The 20,643-nt window shown below is 26.2% G+C and overlaps 1 protein-coding gene across 1 annotated transcript in view; it reads right to left on the bottom strand.

The window, feature by feature from the left end:
* Nucleotides 1-20,643, bottom strand: part of LOC129955219 (adhesion G-protein coupled receptor G6-like) — a 34,479-nt gene extending 13,836 nt beyond the window's left edge. The window contains exons 1-10 of the mRNA XM_056068209.1: nt 20,485-20,643; nt 19,783-19,883; nt 16,646-16,957; nt 14,738-14,918; nt 11,632-11,852; nt 7,878-8,003; nt 4,314-4,438; nt 2,410-2,553; nt 813-907; nt 255-723 (exon numbers count right to left, since the gene is read on the bottom strand). Of these exons, the coding sequence (XP_055924184.1) occupies nt 255-723; nt 813-907; nt 2,410-2,553; nt 4,314-4,438; nt 7,878-8,003; nt 11,632-11,852; nt 14,738-14,918; nt 16,646-16,957; nt 19,783-19,864 (1,755 nt within the window). The 5' untranslated portion in view covers nt 19,865-19,883; nt 20,485-20,643. The remainder of the gene's footprint in view (nt 1-254; nt 724-812; nt 908-2,409; nt 2,554-4,313; nt 4,439-7,877; nt 8,004-11,631; nt 11,853-14,737; nt 14,919-16,645; nt 16,958-19,782; nt 19,884-20,484) is intronic.

Here is a 20,643-nt window from a genome sequence, read left to right as displayed (position 1 = left end):
CACACATATGCGACTTTTTTTTCTTCGAGAGTGCTATGTATTTCTCTTGTCTTAACATTTTTCTTAATCAATTTTGTTTACTCTAGACTTCTATCCAAATTTTTCTTTTTCATCACATAAAATTAAGAATATATTAATTTTTTGTATTTCTGTTCGATGTTCTTTTGATTTAGCACAGTTTAGAGATATCTGGATCTTCCGCCACTAACCCTAATCAATTTTGAACTTTCCTATTTCTGAAAATAATTACTTACTGTATTTTTAAAGTACAAATGCACTGGAGATGACAAATTCCAGGCCGGTCCACCCGACAGAGAGACGTACATCACAGGGGTTGGTATAATTCTGTAATTTCTTTTATGTAACACCTCTGTGGGTTTTGGAAATAAAGACCAGTCTTTGAAAAGTACTACATTAATCTGACAGGGGTATTCCGAAGCTGTTTCTTTTTCTCTCTCTATGACCAGCTCCGGTGGCAGCAGAAAATAAGCCAAACTGATATCTTTTGGATTATTTGAACTGGTCGAGAGGAATTTGACAGTAGAATTTTCTAGAGTATTTGCATGGCCTGAAGGTAATACGGCAATTCCAATAATGTGATCTTCTACATCGGTGTTTACTTTGGTGCTCTTAGTATCAACCAGGAAGCCTTTTTTACTCACAAAAACTTCTTTACTCTTTTCAGTTGCAAACCTCAATATGTTATCAATTACTCTCAGCAATCTGCAACCAAAAAAGTGATTAATATTTATTTTTATCAGTTTAAATATCGGATTATCGAATATCTAATATTTTTATAATTTTTTACTCACCTGCTTGTAAATTTAATCGTTCCTTTTGCTGATACCATTTCACTTTCGTTCAGACTATTTATTCTGTCAATCACAGTAAATGTTTCATCTATTTCCTATGAATAAAATAACAAAAAAAATACTTTAAACTAAACAAATTTAATCAGATGTGAGAATGTTTTATGTCTTAAACAATATTTTTTATAATATTGCTTCAGGGCATATGGAAAATAGAAAATCAAATCTTTTTTTAAAGAATCCTTATAAGTTAAACAAATTACTGAGTATCAAATTTCAAAATATTTTATTGCAATTAAGTTAATTAACATTCAACGATATTAAGAAATAATTTTAAAAAACTACCAAGAGAATTATATGGAATTTGGTCACTTAATTTTTCTCTATGAAACTGTAATGCCTCGAATATTTTTGGAGAATTTTATAATAAAAACGTTGCTGTTAAGAAATAAAGAATACATTTCAGAACAAAAGATACTAAGGATACATTTATTTTATATTTTAAAGTCTTAATATGTCGGTAAGATAGCTGATACGCCAAAGTTTATAATCAAAAAGAAAATAGAATATTGGTAAGTTTTCTAAAACTGAGAGATCATATTTTTCTAATCTTAGTATATTGCGAAATTTATATAAATAATACATTTTTAAACATAGATTTCGAGATAATAAAAAAAATCTATTTAGATTCTAAGACATTTTTTCTTTTTAACAATCTCTTTATTGTTTGTCCAATTTATTTTTAATTAAATTTTAACTTTTTATAGGATTTATTTTTATTACATCCGATATTTAGAATGCAATAATTTGTTAAGTATTTCTTTACTGTTTCAAAGATTATATAATGATATTAATTACAGTTTTGGGTTCAAAATGCTTAGATTTTTAAAAGGAAAATGACGATGATAATTTTTTTAAGAAGTTTTCAATATTAATAATTACGATATTAACTGATGATTTCTTATATTCTATTCCATAATTGAGAGGAAAAGTTTATTTTAGAAAATTAACTTTAAGCATTCATATTTTCAGCTGACGCTTTTTATAAAAAGAGGCCTACATTTATCGTAATTTTGTAATATGAAATATTTTGATAAAATTAAAAATTCATCAATTAAACAAATACTGTAAACAAATTTTATATTTTAGAGCATTACAAAAAATATTTTATGTTCATTTTAAATATTTACTTATAAAACATATTTACCTATCGTATGGGAAGTACTATTTTTTCTTGTTTTAGCTTAGCCTTTTAAAAAAAATATCTTCTTAATATTTTAAAAGATAATAAAATAATTATACCCAGCATAATTTACTATTGCTTGATCATTGATTTTTCAGCATTCATTTTGATGACAAAATATGCTCTGTACTTTTCTACCTGATCAATAGCAGTGGTTTGGTAGTGGGAAAGTATTTTTAATATTCCGATAAATTCCGATAATTTGAATCCGATCATCCGATTTGATTTGAATATATGAAAAGCTTTCAAATATTGATTTAAATAATACCAAATGCAGCTCAGGTATTAAGAATACGATTCGCTATAATGGATAAAATTATAACAACATGCCTATTTGAAGACTTTTTATATTATTACCTCAGATGTAAGTTCCGGAACCGCAGATAGTTCTGTTAGAATATCAAGTATGATGTGCACATCCGGGACTGTCAGCTGAGTTACATTATGTGTCAGATTTTGTAATCCATGAATATAAGTCGGCTTAGGATCGTCCCCGAATTTCTGAAATTCAGAAAAAAAAATTAATTAATTGAACTTAATTTCCAATATTTTTTAAAAATGCATTTATTTCTATAGATGATATAATCCTTCTTTCGCCTCATATGCTATTTCAAGTTTAAATATATGAAATATCTTACAAAGTAATCTTATGCAATTACAATATTTAATTGAATTGAAAACAAGAGTAATGAAAAGAAAAACAACTCCTTTTATTCATGGTTTTATCATTTTTTTTTCAGATAATTTCTTCGAGAAAAACACCAACATTTATTTTATCTTGTTTAATTAGATTTGCGTCCAATTTCTGAAGTTACTATTTAGGACTGTTTTATAACGGTAAACTTAGCAAAAAATGAGAGACCAGTGTATATGCTACATCTCTAGACATTATCACGGCATCCGAAAATGCAATGTTCATTATTTAGGTTTTTATCGCATCAGAATAAGGAGACAACATTTAAAGATTATTGATCTTGTCAAGATGCTCTCGACCAGCTTCACTTGCATTGTTGTTATTTAGTCGGATCTGTTGAAATCCCGGCACATCTTTTAGTCTACCATGGCCAATACATTAATCGAAAGGAACAGAGAATTAAAATTCACAATACTAGCGATAATAAAATTGGGTTTCAGCCTTTATAAATCTGTCATGTTAGAGAAAGATAACGATTTTTCAGTTATATTTAACAACTTTTACAAATCCTTCCATTCATGAGTATGATAATGATTTTCGCTCATCTTTAACACCTTTTATTAATCTTTCATATCAGTGAGAGACAAATATTTTTAATTAGATTTCATGTAATTTTTTTTCGTTAGCAATGGCAGACTTTTTGCTCAGACTGTCTAATTGCATAGTAACAGCAAAAGTTATCAAGACATATTCATTCCAATATCGTTGAGTGGTAAAAACAAAGTCAAGAGAGAATGGTAAATAAATAATGTCAATTTTTATTAAATTGAATGTTGGAAAATTTTTGAAAACTTCTATTAAATTCTGTTCAAGAATCCCCCCCCCTCCAAAAAAAAAAGAAAGATGATTATTTCTATTTCTAAAAGATTATCTAAATTACCAATAAATTATGGTAACTAATATTGCTTATAAATGTTTCATACATTTCAACTAGCAAAAATGCATGTAAAGGAGGAAAAAAGCAGTATTTTTTTTCAGTAAAGGGAAGTTTCAAAATTTTTTAATTCATTTTTCTTAAATTGAGGAAAGGTTTTAGTAATAATAATAATTTAATTAGAAACATAAATCTAAAAAAAAGTTTTCTTTGTTTAAAAAATTTTAAACATAGAAAATAGAGAATTGATGTATTTAAAGCATTTTATTTCAACAAATTAAGAATTTTTATGAAGAAACATTTCAAAGTAATTAACACAAGTATAAAAGAAAATATTTTCATTGGGCTTTCATTTAAAATGAATTTGAAAATAAGTTTTGTAAAAATAAGAACTTACAAAAACCATAACATTCATTCATAACATCATGGCATAATTCTAATGAAAAATATGCACCATTATATTATAAGTAAAAAATATGCATAGCATCATTATAAATATTAAAAAATAGTCATTTTGGCGTTGAAAAACAACGTGATAATAAATTCTTCGCCAAGATATGCTTTAATATATAACTAAGTAAATAGTCTGATGACTTCACTAATTTCTCAAATTCCTTCGAGAAAAATATAAAAAATAAATCAAAATTCACTTTATAAAATAATTATTTCAGAAAATTTCAAATCTTTACTCACGTCATATAGCTCCTTCAATGCCAAAGTTAGTTTGGAAGGAGACACTTCGCACTTGCCATATGGATTGCCCCAACGAGCGCCAATATAAAAATTGCCGCCACATAAGCGCGTCACTGCCAATCCATCTGTCAAATTGATTTTTAGGAATATCGTTTAAATAATTATTAGATTACGGGATATTTTAAACATTACTTTTTGTTTCAACTATTAAAGTATTTAGAGTTTAAAAATGAAAGCCTGATGATTGTTGAAACAACATATTTCCTAAGAGAAATTAACTCTTTTTATACAATAAGAATCATATCCTTTTGAATCATCTATATCTATACTTATAATAAAGCTCAATGTGTGTGTGTGTGTGTGTGTGTGTTGGCGCTCTACAGGCCAGACCGTTTGACATACAGCTACCAAATTTGGTACATGTATACCTTGGACGTTGGGAATGTGCACCTGGGGTTTCTTTTTTCGAATTTTTAATTAGAATTTTAATTATTAATTAAAAACTAACTTTCCCGCCAAAAAAATCTTCCATTTTCCCCACCGCCAACTTTTTCGCCAAAACAATCTTCCATTATCCCCAGCGCCAAACGAGAAAGGCTTCAGTTTTTTTTCTCCCAACAGTAATGAGGCTAGGGTTAAAATTTTTCGGCGGATTATTTCAATCGGTTCTGTTTATTTTCTTAATGTTTGATGCATTTAAAATTAAACATTGTTAATGAATCAATCTTTCAGATTCATTCTGAAGTACTTTTGAATTAAAATAAAACAGAATAAAGGAAATTAAAAATTTCTAATCCGCATAGCGTTACCCCAACTGGCGTAGAAAAAATCACGTATTTGCGTTACGTAACCGGCGAAGAAAATTCACGCATGCGCATTCTGTTCTGATTGTTGCCATGACAACGTTATCAATGGATGATTTAAATTATTTTTGGGTTAGTTGCATGCTTTTGTAAGTAAATTGTATTTATGTTTGTTATATATTTTTTGTATACGCTTATAGTTTTAAGTACATCGTTTTTTAAGTAGTTTTTTTAAAACCTATTTTCAACCGTTTATTTTAAACGATTCGTTTTATTTTCTTAGTGTTTGATGCATTTAAATTTAAACATTGTTAATTAATCGATCTGCTCATAATGAATCTAAGAAAATTTTGTTGACCAACTCTTGAGATATTACATAAATTAAAAAAGATATTCTTTAGTGCCCATAAAGTTTAAACGCTGAGTGACTCTATTTTCAGTAATCAGATTATAAAAAAATGCTTTGTTTCAGTAAAAAATATTATTATATTAATTGAAGATAAATTCTTTCCACTTTAATTTAAAGCATAAATTCTACCGCTTTCAACCGTTTATTTTAAACGATTCGTTTTATTTTCTTAGTGTTTGATGCATTTAAATTTAAACATTGTTAATTAATCGATCTGCTTATAATGAATCTAAGAAAATTTTGTTGACCAACTCTTGAGATATTACATAAATTAAAAAAGATATTCTTTAGTGCCCATAAAGTTTAAACGCTGAGTGACTCTATTTTCAGCAATCAGATTATAAAAAAAATGCTTTGTTTCAGTAAAAAATATTATTATATTAATTGAAGATAAATTGTTTCCACTTTAATTTAAAGCATAAATTCTACCGCTTTCAACCGTTTATTTTAAACGATTCGTTTTATTTTCTTAGTGTTTGATGCATTTAAATTTAAACATTGTTAATTAATCGATCTGCTTATAATGAATCTAAGAAAATTTTGTTGACCAACTCTTGAGATATTACATAAATTAAAAAAGATATTCTTTAGTGCCCATAAAGTTTAAACGCTGAGTGACTCTATTTTCAGCAATCAGATTATAAAAAAAATGCTTTGTTTCAGTAAAATATATTATTATATTAATTGAAGATAAATTCTTTCCACTTTAATTTAAAGCATAAATTCTACGGGTGCTAACAGAAAATGAGAGAGATACATATTACGTTATGACTGAAGGCCTTTATAATATTATGAATGAATTATATGATAATCAAAATTTGAAGTTTTAAAATATTTTGATGAAGAAGCTATTAAAGTAGAAATTGCATAAAATATTTAATTATTAAAATTTTAACGAACATTAAGATTGGCGAACCGGCTGGTCGCCAAAGGCGGCTAGTTTGTAATATTTCAAACATTGAATAAACAGTTACAATTTATTTCATTCATCTTTATTTTACCTTCATTCATCAACGTTCTTTAATTCATTTAGTAATACTTACTTCCAGATAAACTTCTTCATAAATTGAATCATTGCTTTAATAGAAATTTAAATGAGCTTTAAAAATTTTTGAATCTTAAAAACTAAAAAATAGTTTGGAAATGCTACTGATTTACTATAAAGATACTAATTTTAAAATATTTCCTTTTTAATAAGCTTTGAGAGAGCAAGCAAAATTTCTGGAAATTTCGCTTTCACTTCTTAATTTTATTAAAAAAATATCTCTTTTCAAAGAAAATTTCAATAACCCCATTAAAAGAATTTAGAATCACCATTATTTTTTAAAAAATAATAACAAGTTATTCATGAAACTGATGAATTATGTGATAATTAATTCTCTAAAAACTTCTACACTAAGTTTGCGTCGCTAATTTTGATAATCTCTCAGTGTAATTATATTTAAAGAGAAAATTCAGTTATTTGACAAACGCCCAGAGACGCAATGCATAATATAACGTGTTAGGTAAATTAATGATTAAGAAATATGGCTAAATAAATAAATAAATCTTTCATTAATAAATCACAACAAATAAATAATTTTTACAAGAATTAAAGTATGTAAGATAATTGAAAAGCGCCCGTAATTAAACGCAAAATACTGATAAAGAAAAAACGAGATGGCTGTCTAATTAGAGATATAATTTCAAATCTAAGTAAAGGGAGTAACAATACTTTTAATCAAAACAAAGAATATTATAAATACTAATTTGTTGCAGAAATCAATATTTTTTAAATATTTTATATGAAACTGATGTATTCATTGGCAAGAGGAATTGATACATGATCAGAATTAGCATCAAAAGTTTCACATTCTGAATAAATTAAATAATGCAGGAATAATGGTTGGAATCGTTGAGTAAAATACTATCAAAGTGATTTACTTACAGAAAAGGGCAACTGTTATATATTCTTAAAATTCATTATTAATGAGAATACTTGTTATTAACAAATGAAGTACGTAATAACAGTACGAAATGCTTTTTTTTATTTTGTCAATCGCACCTTTTCTGAACACAAGACATTAAGCTGTATATTTAAAATTTTAGACTGACTTTAACGTTTCCCAACCACATTCTAAGCTCACTTAGAACTGGGTTGCGAATTAAATTGGTATTTTATTCATAACGTCAAAGTGAAGAATAAAATGGCCAATTCTTATAGGCCTTAAGAAACGGAGAGAAGTTCTTTACTTAATGCTATATTTGGATCGCCTGATAAAAGTCGTCACAATTAACGAATAAATTGTCATTAAAATTATTTATTTCGAGATATTCATGGAAGAGAAAACGAATGAAACAGAATTTATTCACTTTTTGAAGAGCAGGCTTCATTAGGAATAACAACCTCTCCTAAGCGTGCAAAAGGCCACGAAATTTCTCTTGGCGGCTCCGAATGGCTTTTCCCAGGTATCAGAGTTTTATCTTCATAACAACCCACTACAAGAGAAAAAAAAAGTGAAATCTATGGTAAAGAGTATGATATAGGATTAGATACACTGTGTGAAATGAATCAAATCTTTAAAACGGTAATAAAATGTATTATAAACTTGTTTAATAAATGTTTTCTCAATTTAAAAAAATATATATAAATTTTTATTCATTTTCAATTTAAACCTAGTTTTAGACTTACAATAAAATAATTAATTACAAAATTTTCATTATTAAATAATTTTGGTTCATTTTTATTCATATTCGTTTTTTAATTATAATAAAATAATTTGTACAATAAAAATTTTTAAAAAATGAAATAAATATTTTATTTTATTTATATTTTTAAGAACAATAAATAAGTATTTTATTGATCTGATTACTTGAAATATCGAACAACTAAAATAACTTATCCAAATTCAATTCAGTTTTAATTATTTATTTATTAGTTATTTTTTTTATTTTATAGTTATTTTTAAATTTAAATTGTTTAAATCTGTTTATGTTAAATTTTCACTAACACAATACAATAAAAGAAGTTTCTTTCAATCGGAAGGTTTCAAAAAACACATACTTTGATTTTATATTTTAAAAATATCCATACAAAAATAAACTAATATGCAACTGGGATTATACTGAATATTTCTATATTAGAATTAAAATCACTTAATATATTTCCTAAAATATCTTTATTTAATTTGATACTTTATATTTTATGAGAGAAAAAAACCCAATTCACTGTCAATTGATGAATTTGTAAATTCTAAATCTAGAATGCTCTTTTTCCAAAATAACAATTTTCTCATTTAAAATTTACTTTTATTAATTTTTAAAAATTACTTTTAATTTTACTAATTCAACTTTAAAATAACATTACATTTCCAAATTTTCTTTGAGTAATATAAATTTTATATTCTAAGAAATATTTTCAACTCAGGTTTAAGATAAATTTGTTTAGATTAAAATTGTCCCTCTCAAAATATTCCCAGATAAAATGCATGAGAGTATGATAATTAGATATTTTTGTATGTATATATTCAAATGAAATTAGGAAACTGCATTAAGGTTAGAGATTTTTTTTTTACTTTTAAATGTTTCCTTTCAGTGAAATGGAATTCAGTAGAGGCATAGATTTTAGCATGAATTTAATGCAGATTCCCAGACAGAAAAAAAGTTAAAAGTTCAATAACTTAATTATATCTTGCATTTAGAATAATTTAACATATTGACAGAAAAAATACCATTTTAAATGAAAAAATTACGCTATTCCTTAGGGATCACAAACAAATTTTAAATCAAGTACAACCGCTGCATTTTTTTATTTCATATGGCCATAAAAAAGATAAGTATAAAGAACAAAATTGATTTGTTATTAAAAGTTATGTATAAACCTGGTTGCTTTTCGACATAGCCAACATGAAAATTCACACATTTACATGTCGATGGACCAGGTTTCAAATCCCCCTTTCCAAAGAACGTTGCCACCAATGATATGAGGTGAACCTTATCGTTTCTTTAAAGCTTTTCCTTTTTTATTTTTTTTCAAAAGCTTTAACCTTTTATTGAAATTTACAAATCATAGAATAAATGGGAAATCATTCGGCTCTAAGTCTTTTTCTCGATGAAGCATGGCAGAATTTCAATTTTGAAAGTTTAATGTTTAACATTCCTTTGCTATATTCTTTTCTTAAAATAAGCTTAAAGAATTTTCAGATTAATAAGGAGGTTGAAATAAACATTAAGGCATAACAGTGATAGCAAAGTTCTTTTAAGAAGAAAGCCGAAATTTTTGTCTACACGTGTAAAAAATGTCTAAATTTTAACAGCGGTAATGTCGAAAAATTGCCATATTTGTATAAAGCTTTTAATAAAAAATTTATCTTGCTCTGTATTCTTGTATATTTTGGTCCACAGGAGGAATACCAATGGCACTCGTATTAAAAATTTCAATTTTGATAACATTGGCTATTTTTAATAAGAGTATTAAAATAGTCTAATCTTAATAAGAATCTTTAAAATAGTCTATTATCATTTCATCTAATTTTTACTCAAGGTAATGTAAATAATTATGATTTTCTAGGATATCATCACAAGGGAATGAGAAATAATTGCCTTCTACTGCTTAAGATGAATAAATTTAACATTTGAAAGCATTGATTGTATAACGCAGCTTATTAACTTCCTCCCAAAAGCTGGATTTCCTCCAAAAAAATTTAATAAATTACATTAAGAATTATTAACTATTATTTTTTAATATGTTACTGGAGAAAATCTTACAAATTTAGTGAAATGGATTTTTTATATATGCATTTCCTAATACCACAAAATGCTCTATTTAAATACTATCTTTATAATATTGAACAGAACTCAGAATGTAGACAACATCATGAAGATACGGTACAATGTCTTATATTAATAGTTATCACCTTCAAGAAAGTATAAAAATAATTTATTATTTATGAGAGAATATTGCTTAATAAAACAAATGTTTTAAAGGAAAAATAGGAAATTTAAACTTTGTAAATGCCTGCTCAAATTTAAATGGCTTTTTCGAATGCCATCCTTATGTCTATAAAGAACTTGCATATTTTTCAGTACTTACATGTGCTGTAGATAACACTATCTACAGCACATGTATTTCCTAATAACACAAAATGCTCTATTTAAACACTATCTTTAAAATATTGAACAGAACTCAGAATGTAGACATCATGATGATACGGCGCAATGTCTTATATTAATAGTTATCACCTTCATGAAAGTATAAAAATAATTTATTAATTATGAGAGAATATTACTTAATAAAACAAATGTTTTAAAGGGAAAATAGGAAATTTAAACTTTGTAAATGCCTATTCAAATTTAAATGGCTTTTTCAAATGCCATCCTTATGTCTCTGAAGAACTTACATATTTTTCAGTACTTACATTTGCTGTAGATAACTATATTCGTTATATTTATTCCTCTAAAAGTTTTTTTTATATATGTATTTCCTAATAACACAAAATGCTCTATTTAAACACTATCTTTAAAATATTGAGCAGAACTCAGAATATACACAACATCACGAAGATACGGCACAATGTCTTATATTAATAGTTATCACCTTCAAGAAAGTATAAAAATAATTTATTATTTATGAGAGAATATTGCTTAGTAAAACAAATGTTTTAAAGGGAAAATAGGAAATTTAAACTTTGTAAATGCCTGTTCAAATTTAAATGGCTTTTTCGAATGCCATCCTTATGTCTCTGAAGAACTTACATATTTTTCAGTACTTACATTTGCTGTAGATAACTATATTCGTTATATTTATTCCTCTAAAAGTTTTTTTTATATATGTATTTCCTAATAACACAAAATGCTCTATTTAAACACTATCTTTATAATATTGAGCAGAACTCAGAATATACACAACATCATGAAGATACGGCACAATGTCTTATATTAATAGTTATCACCTTCAAGAAAGTATAAAAATAATTTATTATTTATGAGAGAATATTGCTTAGTAAAACAAATGTTTTAAAGGGAAAATAGGAAATTTAAACTTTGTAAATGCCTTTTCAAATTTAAATGGCTTTTTCGAATGCCATCCTTATGTCTCTGAAGAACTTACATATTTTTCAGTACTTACATGTGCTGTAGATCATTATATTCTTTATATTTATTCCTCTAAAAGTTGTCCAGTCAAGAATCTGCTGATAATGCACTTCGTCAATTGCAGAAGTGTCATTGTTTAAGTACTCCAAAATAAACTGCCATTCAGCCTGGTCTTCTACAAGTTCGTTATCAAAAGGTTGCCGAGGATGTAAAACTCGACGAACGTACAAATAAAACTGTACTTGCAACCCATTTCTGTTGAGACAACAAAAAGAAAAAATGATGCAATTATGAAAGGATATTCTTTTTGAAATGACAATTAGGAACAAGGAAATTAGAAGAATGCTGAATTACAATAGTTTCTAATTTTCGATGTGCAATGTATTACAAATATGTTGTGTGATTTTGGCTAATTCTCACACATTAACATAATAAATGCCAATGATTCAAAAAGTGATAATAAAGTGCATATATTTTGCAAATTAGTATTCTTTTTCCAGATATTTTGAAAAAATTAAATACAAAAGAAAATTTTGATATTAAATTTTATGTATGTTTCTAACATTTCATATAAAATTTCGACAAAAATTTTAATTTAGAGTTTAAGAGCTCGGATTACACTTCTGAAGAATTCAATAAAACTCAAGCAAAATTTCCTAATATAAATATGAAAATATAATTTCAAAAAAAATATTATAATAGTTTAATTTTAAAAGAACTCGACAAATTTATAGATAAAATTATATTTATACTTCCTAAAGTTTTATAGTTGTAAAAGGATACTTTGATTAATATTCTTTTTGAAAAGGAAATATTTCATACAATTTTGTTTATCAGATTTGAAAAATTGTTTAAATAGCCAGGAATGTTTTTCCTTCCCTGTTTATAAAATTTCGCTTTCGATGCAAAACATTTCAATAGGAATTTCTTTATAGCATAAAACAACACTCATTACAGCATTTCTAACAGCATTCTTATTACAGCATTGATTAATATTCTTTTTGAAAAGAAAATATTTCATACAATTTTGTTTATCAGATTTGAAAAATTGTTTAAATAGCCAGGAATGTTTTTCCTTCCCTGTTTATAAAATTTCGCTTTCTATGCAAAACATTTCAATAGGAATTTCTTTATAGCATAAAAACAACACTTATTACAGCATTTCTAATATTTTGACAAATTTCTAAAAATATATGAAGATAAATCATTCACATTTTCAATTCATAACTTTCTAATTCGAACTACGTAACTTCTGATGTAACATATTTCCTTAAGAATATTTTTATAACATAGGGTAGCCTATTCAATATTTTGAAAATTAACCCTTCGAAAACGATTGGCATTCACTGACTTGTTTATGACATTCAGTGACATTCAATTCGAAGGCATTTCACTGACATGTTCAAACCGAGCATGTTCTAGTGATTATACAATTATTTTGAAGTCTTTAAAAATTTTAAAAATGATAGATCTCAAAACTCAAATCTTCCAAATTTCTAAGACCATTAGAAGCTTTTCTCGTATGTTTTCTTTTCTAATCTTCTTTTTCATATTGAGAACCTCTAAAAAGTTCTTTTGCACAAACGTACTTGGAACAAATTTAAATTAAATATAAATGGAATCATCCATAGCGGATTGAGGGATTTTTTATAACTTTGAAAGTAGATAAACAGCAATATATTTTTATTATATTATATAAGAAATTTCTCTTTTTGAAACTTGCATCATAAATCTGCATAGGGTGACAATTACAATTATTGCAGCACTGTATAGATGGTGATTTAGAATTAGTTTTTTGACACTTCTAATTTACATATAGTTTAAAGTGAGACATTTCTAGCTAAGTAAAAATCTCAAATTATGATTTTTTATAAATTTTGAGATTTTGATATGTGAGATTAATGGATAGCAGGAGACAAGCTTGTTATTTTTACATGGCGTACAGCATGAAGTTTTACCTGACTGCGATGTACAATTATTTCCCTGAGATTTCTTAGACAAGAAATTTGCAAAATAGAAATTTTGCAAATATATTCTTTTTGTAGTAAATATATTCAATTCATTTTGAATATATTTACTATAAAATTTGTGATTAATTATCCTACTTGTAAAAGCAAACTTAAAATTTTTAATTCATATCACATAATCTTAACTCTGTATTGAATTTATATTAAATTGCAGAGCATATCTTGAAATTAATACGATGCAAAAGTTTCAAATGATTTATTATTATTGTATAGAATAAAACACTATTTAAAGTAAGATGCTTTACTTTCTGTAAATTTCATTAGATTTTTATCCATTGCATTTGCCATTTAATTTATATTTTTATCAATTACCCATTAGTTTTCCAAACAAATATCCATTACATATTAATTAAAGTTACAAAGCAATTTCAAAAGAAATTTTTTTTTATCCATGGTTAAAAAAACCAATATAAAACATTCAAATCATTGAATGTAGAAAACGAAAGTGAATTATAGCATAAAAAATGTGCGTGTTTAAGTTCTGTAAAAAAAAAAAAAAAAAAAAAAAGCACCTGATTTTTTTTTCTAAACAGCTTCGAAAGAATCTCTTCTGGTACAAGTACAAGCAAACTTATTGTGTTAGTAAATGCGAGGTTACTTTAAATTCATGAACCAGTTCATTGACATCAAATTTCAATTTTTCATTCGTTATTTCTTTTCATCATTTCTTATTTTAGGAAGAACTTTTTGACTCCATTATTACTGATTTTGGAAAAAAAAAATCTAAACGTTATTTTAGGTTTTCGACTTTTTAATAGATTATTTCAAATAAATTTGAAAATATTAATGCATTCTTTAGAATGCAAAAAGATATTTATTCTATAGAATGCTTCAATTAATCTGACAATCAATATTATTTAACAAAATCTTATGTTCAACAAAATTTTAATCAATCTATATAAAAGTAGTGATATTCACAAATAACTGGTAACAAAGATATGAATTGAAAAAACCGGTTTATAGGATGATTAAATTAATATCAAATATTAAAATGGAAATTAATATAAGACATTTGATTGCTAAATTACTATCAATGTAAAGTAACTAACAAACATTTTTAGAAGAAATGTCTTCTATGTGATGTATGTGTAAATAACAAAGAAATTTACATACTTTCTTTTTAAAATATCTGTCACAAAATTATTTGGCGACGCTAGAAAACCAAAAAGTATTTCTTGCATTTCTTCTTCGTATATTTTCTTCTTAATTGCTATTTTTGCTTTCAAACTGAGAGTGTCATCATCTCCAAAAGAATCTTTTGTGGAAATAAATTTCCCAGCGTATGTTTTGATTTCTATAAATAGAAAATGCAAATTACTTAATTAAGCATTTATTCGTGGATTATAACTGGGTTAATATTAATTTTTTCTTAATTAATTTAAACGAAGAGCTAAGAACTGACACATTAATTTTTTTCTGTATCGAACTAAATAAACTACATAGTAGAAATATGTTTAAGAAAAGTTGTACAAAACCTTTTTTTTCCCGCAGTATTAAGGATATTTCGAGATTCAATGCCTAATTTTAATCCACGATGAGACGACAGTTAGAAGCAGAAAGAAAATATTACTTGTCTACATTTTTTTAATTGAATATATTATTGAATGTTTCTAGCCAATTTCTAATTTAATGGATTTTTAATATAGTGATATGTGAAAACTCTGGTGTTATTTGGTAAAATGATTTAATCGAATATCATCAAGAAGTAATATATTAGAACTTTTAACGATGAAATAACAGTGGAAAAAAGAAATAAGAGAAAACACTTTATTATTTTAAGACTATTCTTTTAGAAAGAAAGCTAAGGCTGTTTTGGAATTCAATTACTATTTTGAAACCATAATGAGATGATGTTTGTAAAATGGAAAATTTTATTAGATATAAATACTGTTACATTGTATCATCAATTGCTCTCAGTAAACTATTTCATATATTAATAAAAAATTATAATATAATTACCAGTTGCTTATATTTTGAACATGGATCATTTTCTTCATTAGTGGAATTTTTAATGAGATACAAAGAACTTAAATCCAATTTAAATTTCAGTACAGATATTTTTGAACAAATTTATCAGAAAGTTAATTTATTTCAATTAAGGAAGATCAACGTTTTGATTTAAGACAGTAAGGCTATTAATATTTTAGGATGTTGAATTCTGAACAGCCCTCAGATAACAAGGATGGTGCTCGAGCTGGTACACTGATAATCAAATCCTGACAGACATTATCCTTTAAGAAGCTGTGCAATTGTAAAACTTGCGGCTTATATGGTTCGAACCTAAGGATTTTCAAAATACAGAGGAAACCCAAAGAATTTAAGAAGGAAAAAAAAAATGTATAGAAAAAATGAATTATAATAATAAAATGAGAAAAAATAATTCCCTAATTAAAAAATAAAAAAGTACATTTGAAAATAAGAGGATCTTTATAAAGCCCAATCGAATATATAAATCTTTTATAATAATAAAAGAGAATGGGTATGTGTATCTGTATATTTTTTTTGTCACTATAACACATACTGATTTATATAGAGTGCAAAATTAGGACAAATGTAGCTTGAAGGGTTGGAAAGTATCTTAAAGAGAAAGGTTTTATAAGGTTAATCAATTTGGGGCTACTCCTAGCACTCATATGGTTAAAAAAATCTGTAGCAAATGCTTTCTCGCTTTTAGATTTCTTAACTTTAAGTATTAATTCAATAGCGATCCTCGTCATCTTCACATTGTTTAGAATCAAGAGATATGAAATATAATTTATGATGTAGACCTTGAATAGTTACAAATGGAAAAGGGAATTTAACAAAACGGAACTAAATTTCAACTATTTAAATTGTATACTAGAAAAGAAGTTCCTCATGGTATAGAAGTTAAATTTCAGAAAATACCTGCAGTTCAGAAAATAATTCATTTTACAAAAATCATTGAATGTATACAATTAATTATTTTTGTTCTACAAATTATTGAAAATTCTGTAAATTATCATCGAATAAAATTAAAGAAATATATTTTTTTGCGATTACCTGCGATTCTAAACAAGTATTTATGTACCACAGAGGCATTTATGTAGTCTGTCTCACACCAGTAATATCCTTGAAGTTTTAAAGGATTATCAAAATGCAGTTTGGACTCATTTTTTAATAAATCACTGAGAACTAACATATGGCTAGAAAAATGAGTCTTGGGACCTCTCTGTACAAGTATGTGGTCTTTGTACCATCGGATTTCTTCATATTCAATATATTTTGTTCGGCAAGTTAAAACAGGAATGTTAACTGGAAATCCCATAGAGTGATCCAACATCCAAGTAGATTCAGTGATCTCCGTAGCTTGAACTGAAAAGAAATGAACGGAAATTCATGTTCATTAATTTTATCTAAATTTTTCAAGAACTCAAGACTTTTTTCTCTTATCTTTCTTATTTCTAAAATTATTCGAATTCAGGTTTCTTAGAACACTAGAAAGCCCGAGTTTTTGTTTGTAATGAACGGAATGTAAAATGAACTGAAATTCATAACTTTAATATTATCTAAATTTTTCAAGAACTGAAGACTTTTTTCCCTTATCTTTCTTATTTCTAAAATTATTCGAATTCAGGTTTCTTAGAACACTAGAAAGCCCGAGTTTTTGTTTGTAATGAACGGAATGTAAAATGAACTGAAATTCATAACTTTAATATTATCTAAATTTTTCAAGAACTGAAGACTTTTTTCCCTTATCTTTCTTATTTCTAAAATTATTCGAATTCAGGTTTCTTAGAACACTAGAAAGCCCGAGTTTTTGTTTGTAATGAACGGAATGTAAAATGAACTGAAATTCATAACTTTAATATTATCTAAATTTTTCAAGAACTCAAGACTTTTTTCTCTTATCTTTCTTATTTCTAAAATTATTCGAATTCAGGTTTCTTAGAACACTAGAAAGCCCGAGTTTTTGTTTGTAATGAACGGAATGTAAAATGAACTGAAATTCATAACTTTAATATTATCTAAATTTTTCAAGAACTCAAGACTTTTTTCCCTTATCTTTCTTATTTCTAAAATTATTCGAATTCAGGTTTCTTAGAACACTAGAAAGCCCGAGTTTTTGTTTCAAAGGTAAGAAAAATTCTGAACACTCCTTCAAAAAGCGTAGTATTAGATCGTGTTCTTAAAAGGCTAAAATAAAAAAGAGGAATTTGCTTAGTTAACGGCATTTAAACAAATGAATATTCGGACTTCATTTGAGTGTTCTCAGAAAGTCAACCTGTACCGTATGCCGAACTGATCGAGCGTCTTTATTGACCAAAGCATACATTTCGAGTATTGAATCTATCACATTTAATGGAAAGGGTAGAAATATCGCATTGATATACACGTCTCAGGTATATGACACTGTATTGATAGAGTTAAGATGGGTGGCATATTATAACCATACAAATATAGTATAGCATCATTCTATACAATAAGAGGATGAAAGTTATTCAAGATTTTAGAATTTCTAATTTATTTCCTTTTCACACGTTCAATACCAACGTGACGTGAAAGATTTAGGCATTGAGTCCCAGCTACAACATACATTTTTCAATTTAATTTCCACATTCTTAAACAATGAACGGCGTGATCGTAGTGCTTGGCACACTTTTCAAAAATCGCCAACTCGACTATCAAGAGCTTCCGCCGTGTTTTCCTATGCTAGAGAAAACGGGGGTTCCCAGCTTTGGCTCGTTATCGCCAACGGCTAAGAAGGGGGTTAAACTACGATTCACCCCTGAACTTCAAGTTAAGGTTTAGTTCAATACTCTATGATACCCATAATCAAGCTTTGATATGCAGGCCATATCATTTTAAAGAGTTGCTCCCCTATACATCATTCCTTAAGAATAGAGTTTTGTTTCAAATAATGATCCACTAAGACCGAATGTGAAATAATCTTATATTTTTTATTGTGAATTGTGCGGAATCGAATTATGTAGTCATTTACAGGGTTTCTGTAAAAATTTTAAGCAATGTAGTCTGCGTAATATTTCTTGAAGCATAATTCTGAATTGAAACAGTTAGAACTTATACAAAAATTTTGAATTTACAACTCTTTGTTTAGTTATTAAGTCTTTATTAAACGAGAAATAATTATACTACTGGTTTGTTCATAATTCCTTTTCTTTTTCTTTTCAATTCCTACTATTAGTTCACACTCTCCCTATATAAATATATCTTGTTCAAATTTTCAATCGTTAATAAGCTACTTTTTATTCATCTACTCAAGTTCAAATACATTTTTTTAAACTTGTAGTGGATGACACTTGATGTTAATACAGTTTTTTTTCAAATATTAATTAATTAGTTAAATTTGTCCAGTAATTTCTATTTGGTTGCCAAAGTCGCCAAATCCGTTGCCATGTCACCAAATGGACACAAAGTTAGTCGCCAAGCTCTGAGATTACCGACGCCATACCAGATCATAAATAACATAAGATATATATATAGATAATATAAGAAAATAAGTAGGAATTGACTTAATTTTTTTATATATATTACTTGTTTTGGTTATTTCAAACACATTTTAGAATTAAAAACATCAGTTTCCCTGTCAATTCAAATACCATTTAAAAAATCAGATATCGAGAAAAAAATCATTGCAATTATTTTTTTGCTGAAAATGACTGTTGAAATATTTGTAAAGATTATAATAACTTTTCATCCTAAAATTGAAAATTATTCAAAATTGTTGAGTTTCTAGAATAAACAATTTAAATGTTTCTAAATAATTTTAATCAATGGTAAATATTCATATTTATGTTTCATATTATTTGTTTGAAGTATTATTATTGATCAGATATGACTTTCTAATGAGAGAGGAAAATATTAAAGCTACCATAACCATGCATTTTATAAACAAAATTATAAACAAGGAAATGAAATAATAAATAAAATAATTTGATAATACAATAACAGATATTTATTTATTATTGTGTTACATGAAAATGTGCATGCAATAAACATTTAAATCTAAATTTTTGATGTTTTTAATATGCTAAAGCTGGTAAAATTGATGGTCTGATATTTTCAAATTAGCAGATGACGCTAACTTTCGACCAGAATAAAAGTTTCAAATATTTCAAAGATAAATTCATCAAAACGTTTTCTTAATTCAAAATTAAAACAGCAGATAACAATCTTACCATTGTTTAGAACAGCTGACAGAATTATATGGACAATAAAAATCTTTAATATCCGAAAAGTGTCAAATTTCAACTTCGACATATTTATCACTTGGTCATTGCTAGAAAGAATGAAAAAATCCTCATTAAAGTGCTTTAAATTAGTGAAAATAATAACATAACAAATAAAACCAAGACAAAAAATATAAATTTATTCATAAGATTTTCAATGATTTTCAATTGTTGAGGCATATTCTTGCAATATGAGAAAACTTAATAATTTATTTAAATATTAGAGAAAACACTTTGTATTATGCAAAGCATTGCTTATTTTACTTTAACTTGAAAAAACATAATTTTATGTAAATTACAAAACAATGTCAGTATTATATTATTTGTAATTGCAAATTATCATAATTTATTATTCCAATTATTTTAGCATGATTTGATTTAATTCGTTCACGAAAAAATAATAAAAACTAAGGAAAGATCTTTTTTGAAAAAAACAATTTAAGAAAATATTAAACTTGATTTATCTTACTATAGATATGATATAAATGATTCATTTAAAAACTAACCAGATTATATCAAATAATAAGCATGAATCAAATCATTCCAATTTATCTTAATAATTAAAAAAAATAGTTCAAGTCAAATAGATAATAAGTAAATAGCAATAAGAAATATAAATCATTGTGTATATACTATTGTCTGCATACTTACAACTTCAACAATTACATTGATTTGTCACAAATCATGAACATTTAGCTTAATAATCTTAAAACTTATTTAATAGCAAATAATTCTCAATTCACTTATTGAAGCATTTTAATTGTCAAACTGAAAAAACAGTGAATCCAGACTGGCTGAACATTTGTAATA

This window comes from Argiope bruennichi, chromosome 1 (assembly GCF_947563725.1).
Source record: "Argiope bruennichi chromosome 1, qqArgBrue1.1, whole genome shotgun sequence".
Lineage (NCBI taxonomy): Eukaryota > Metazoa > Arthropoda > Arachnida > Araneae > Araneidae > Argiope > Argiope bruennichi.
This window is presented reverse-complemented; position numbering and strand designations above follow the sequence as displayed.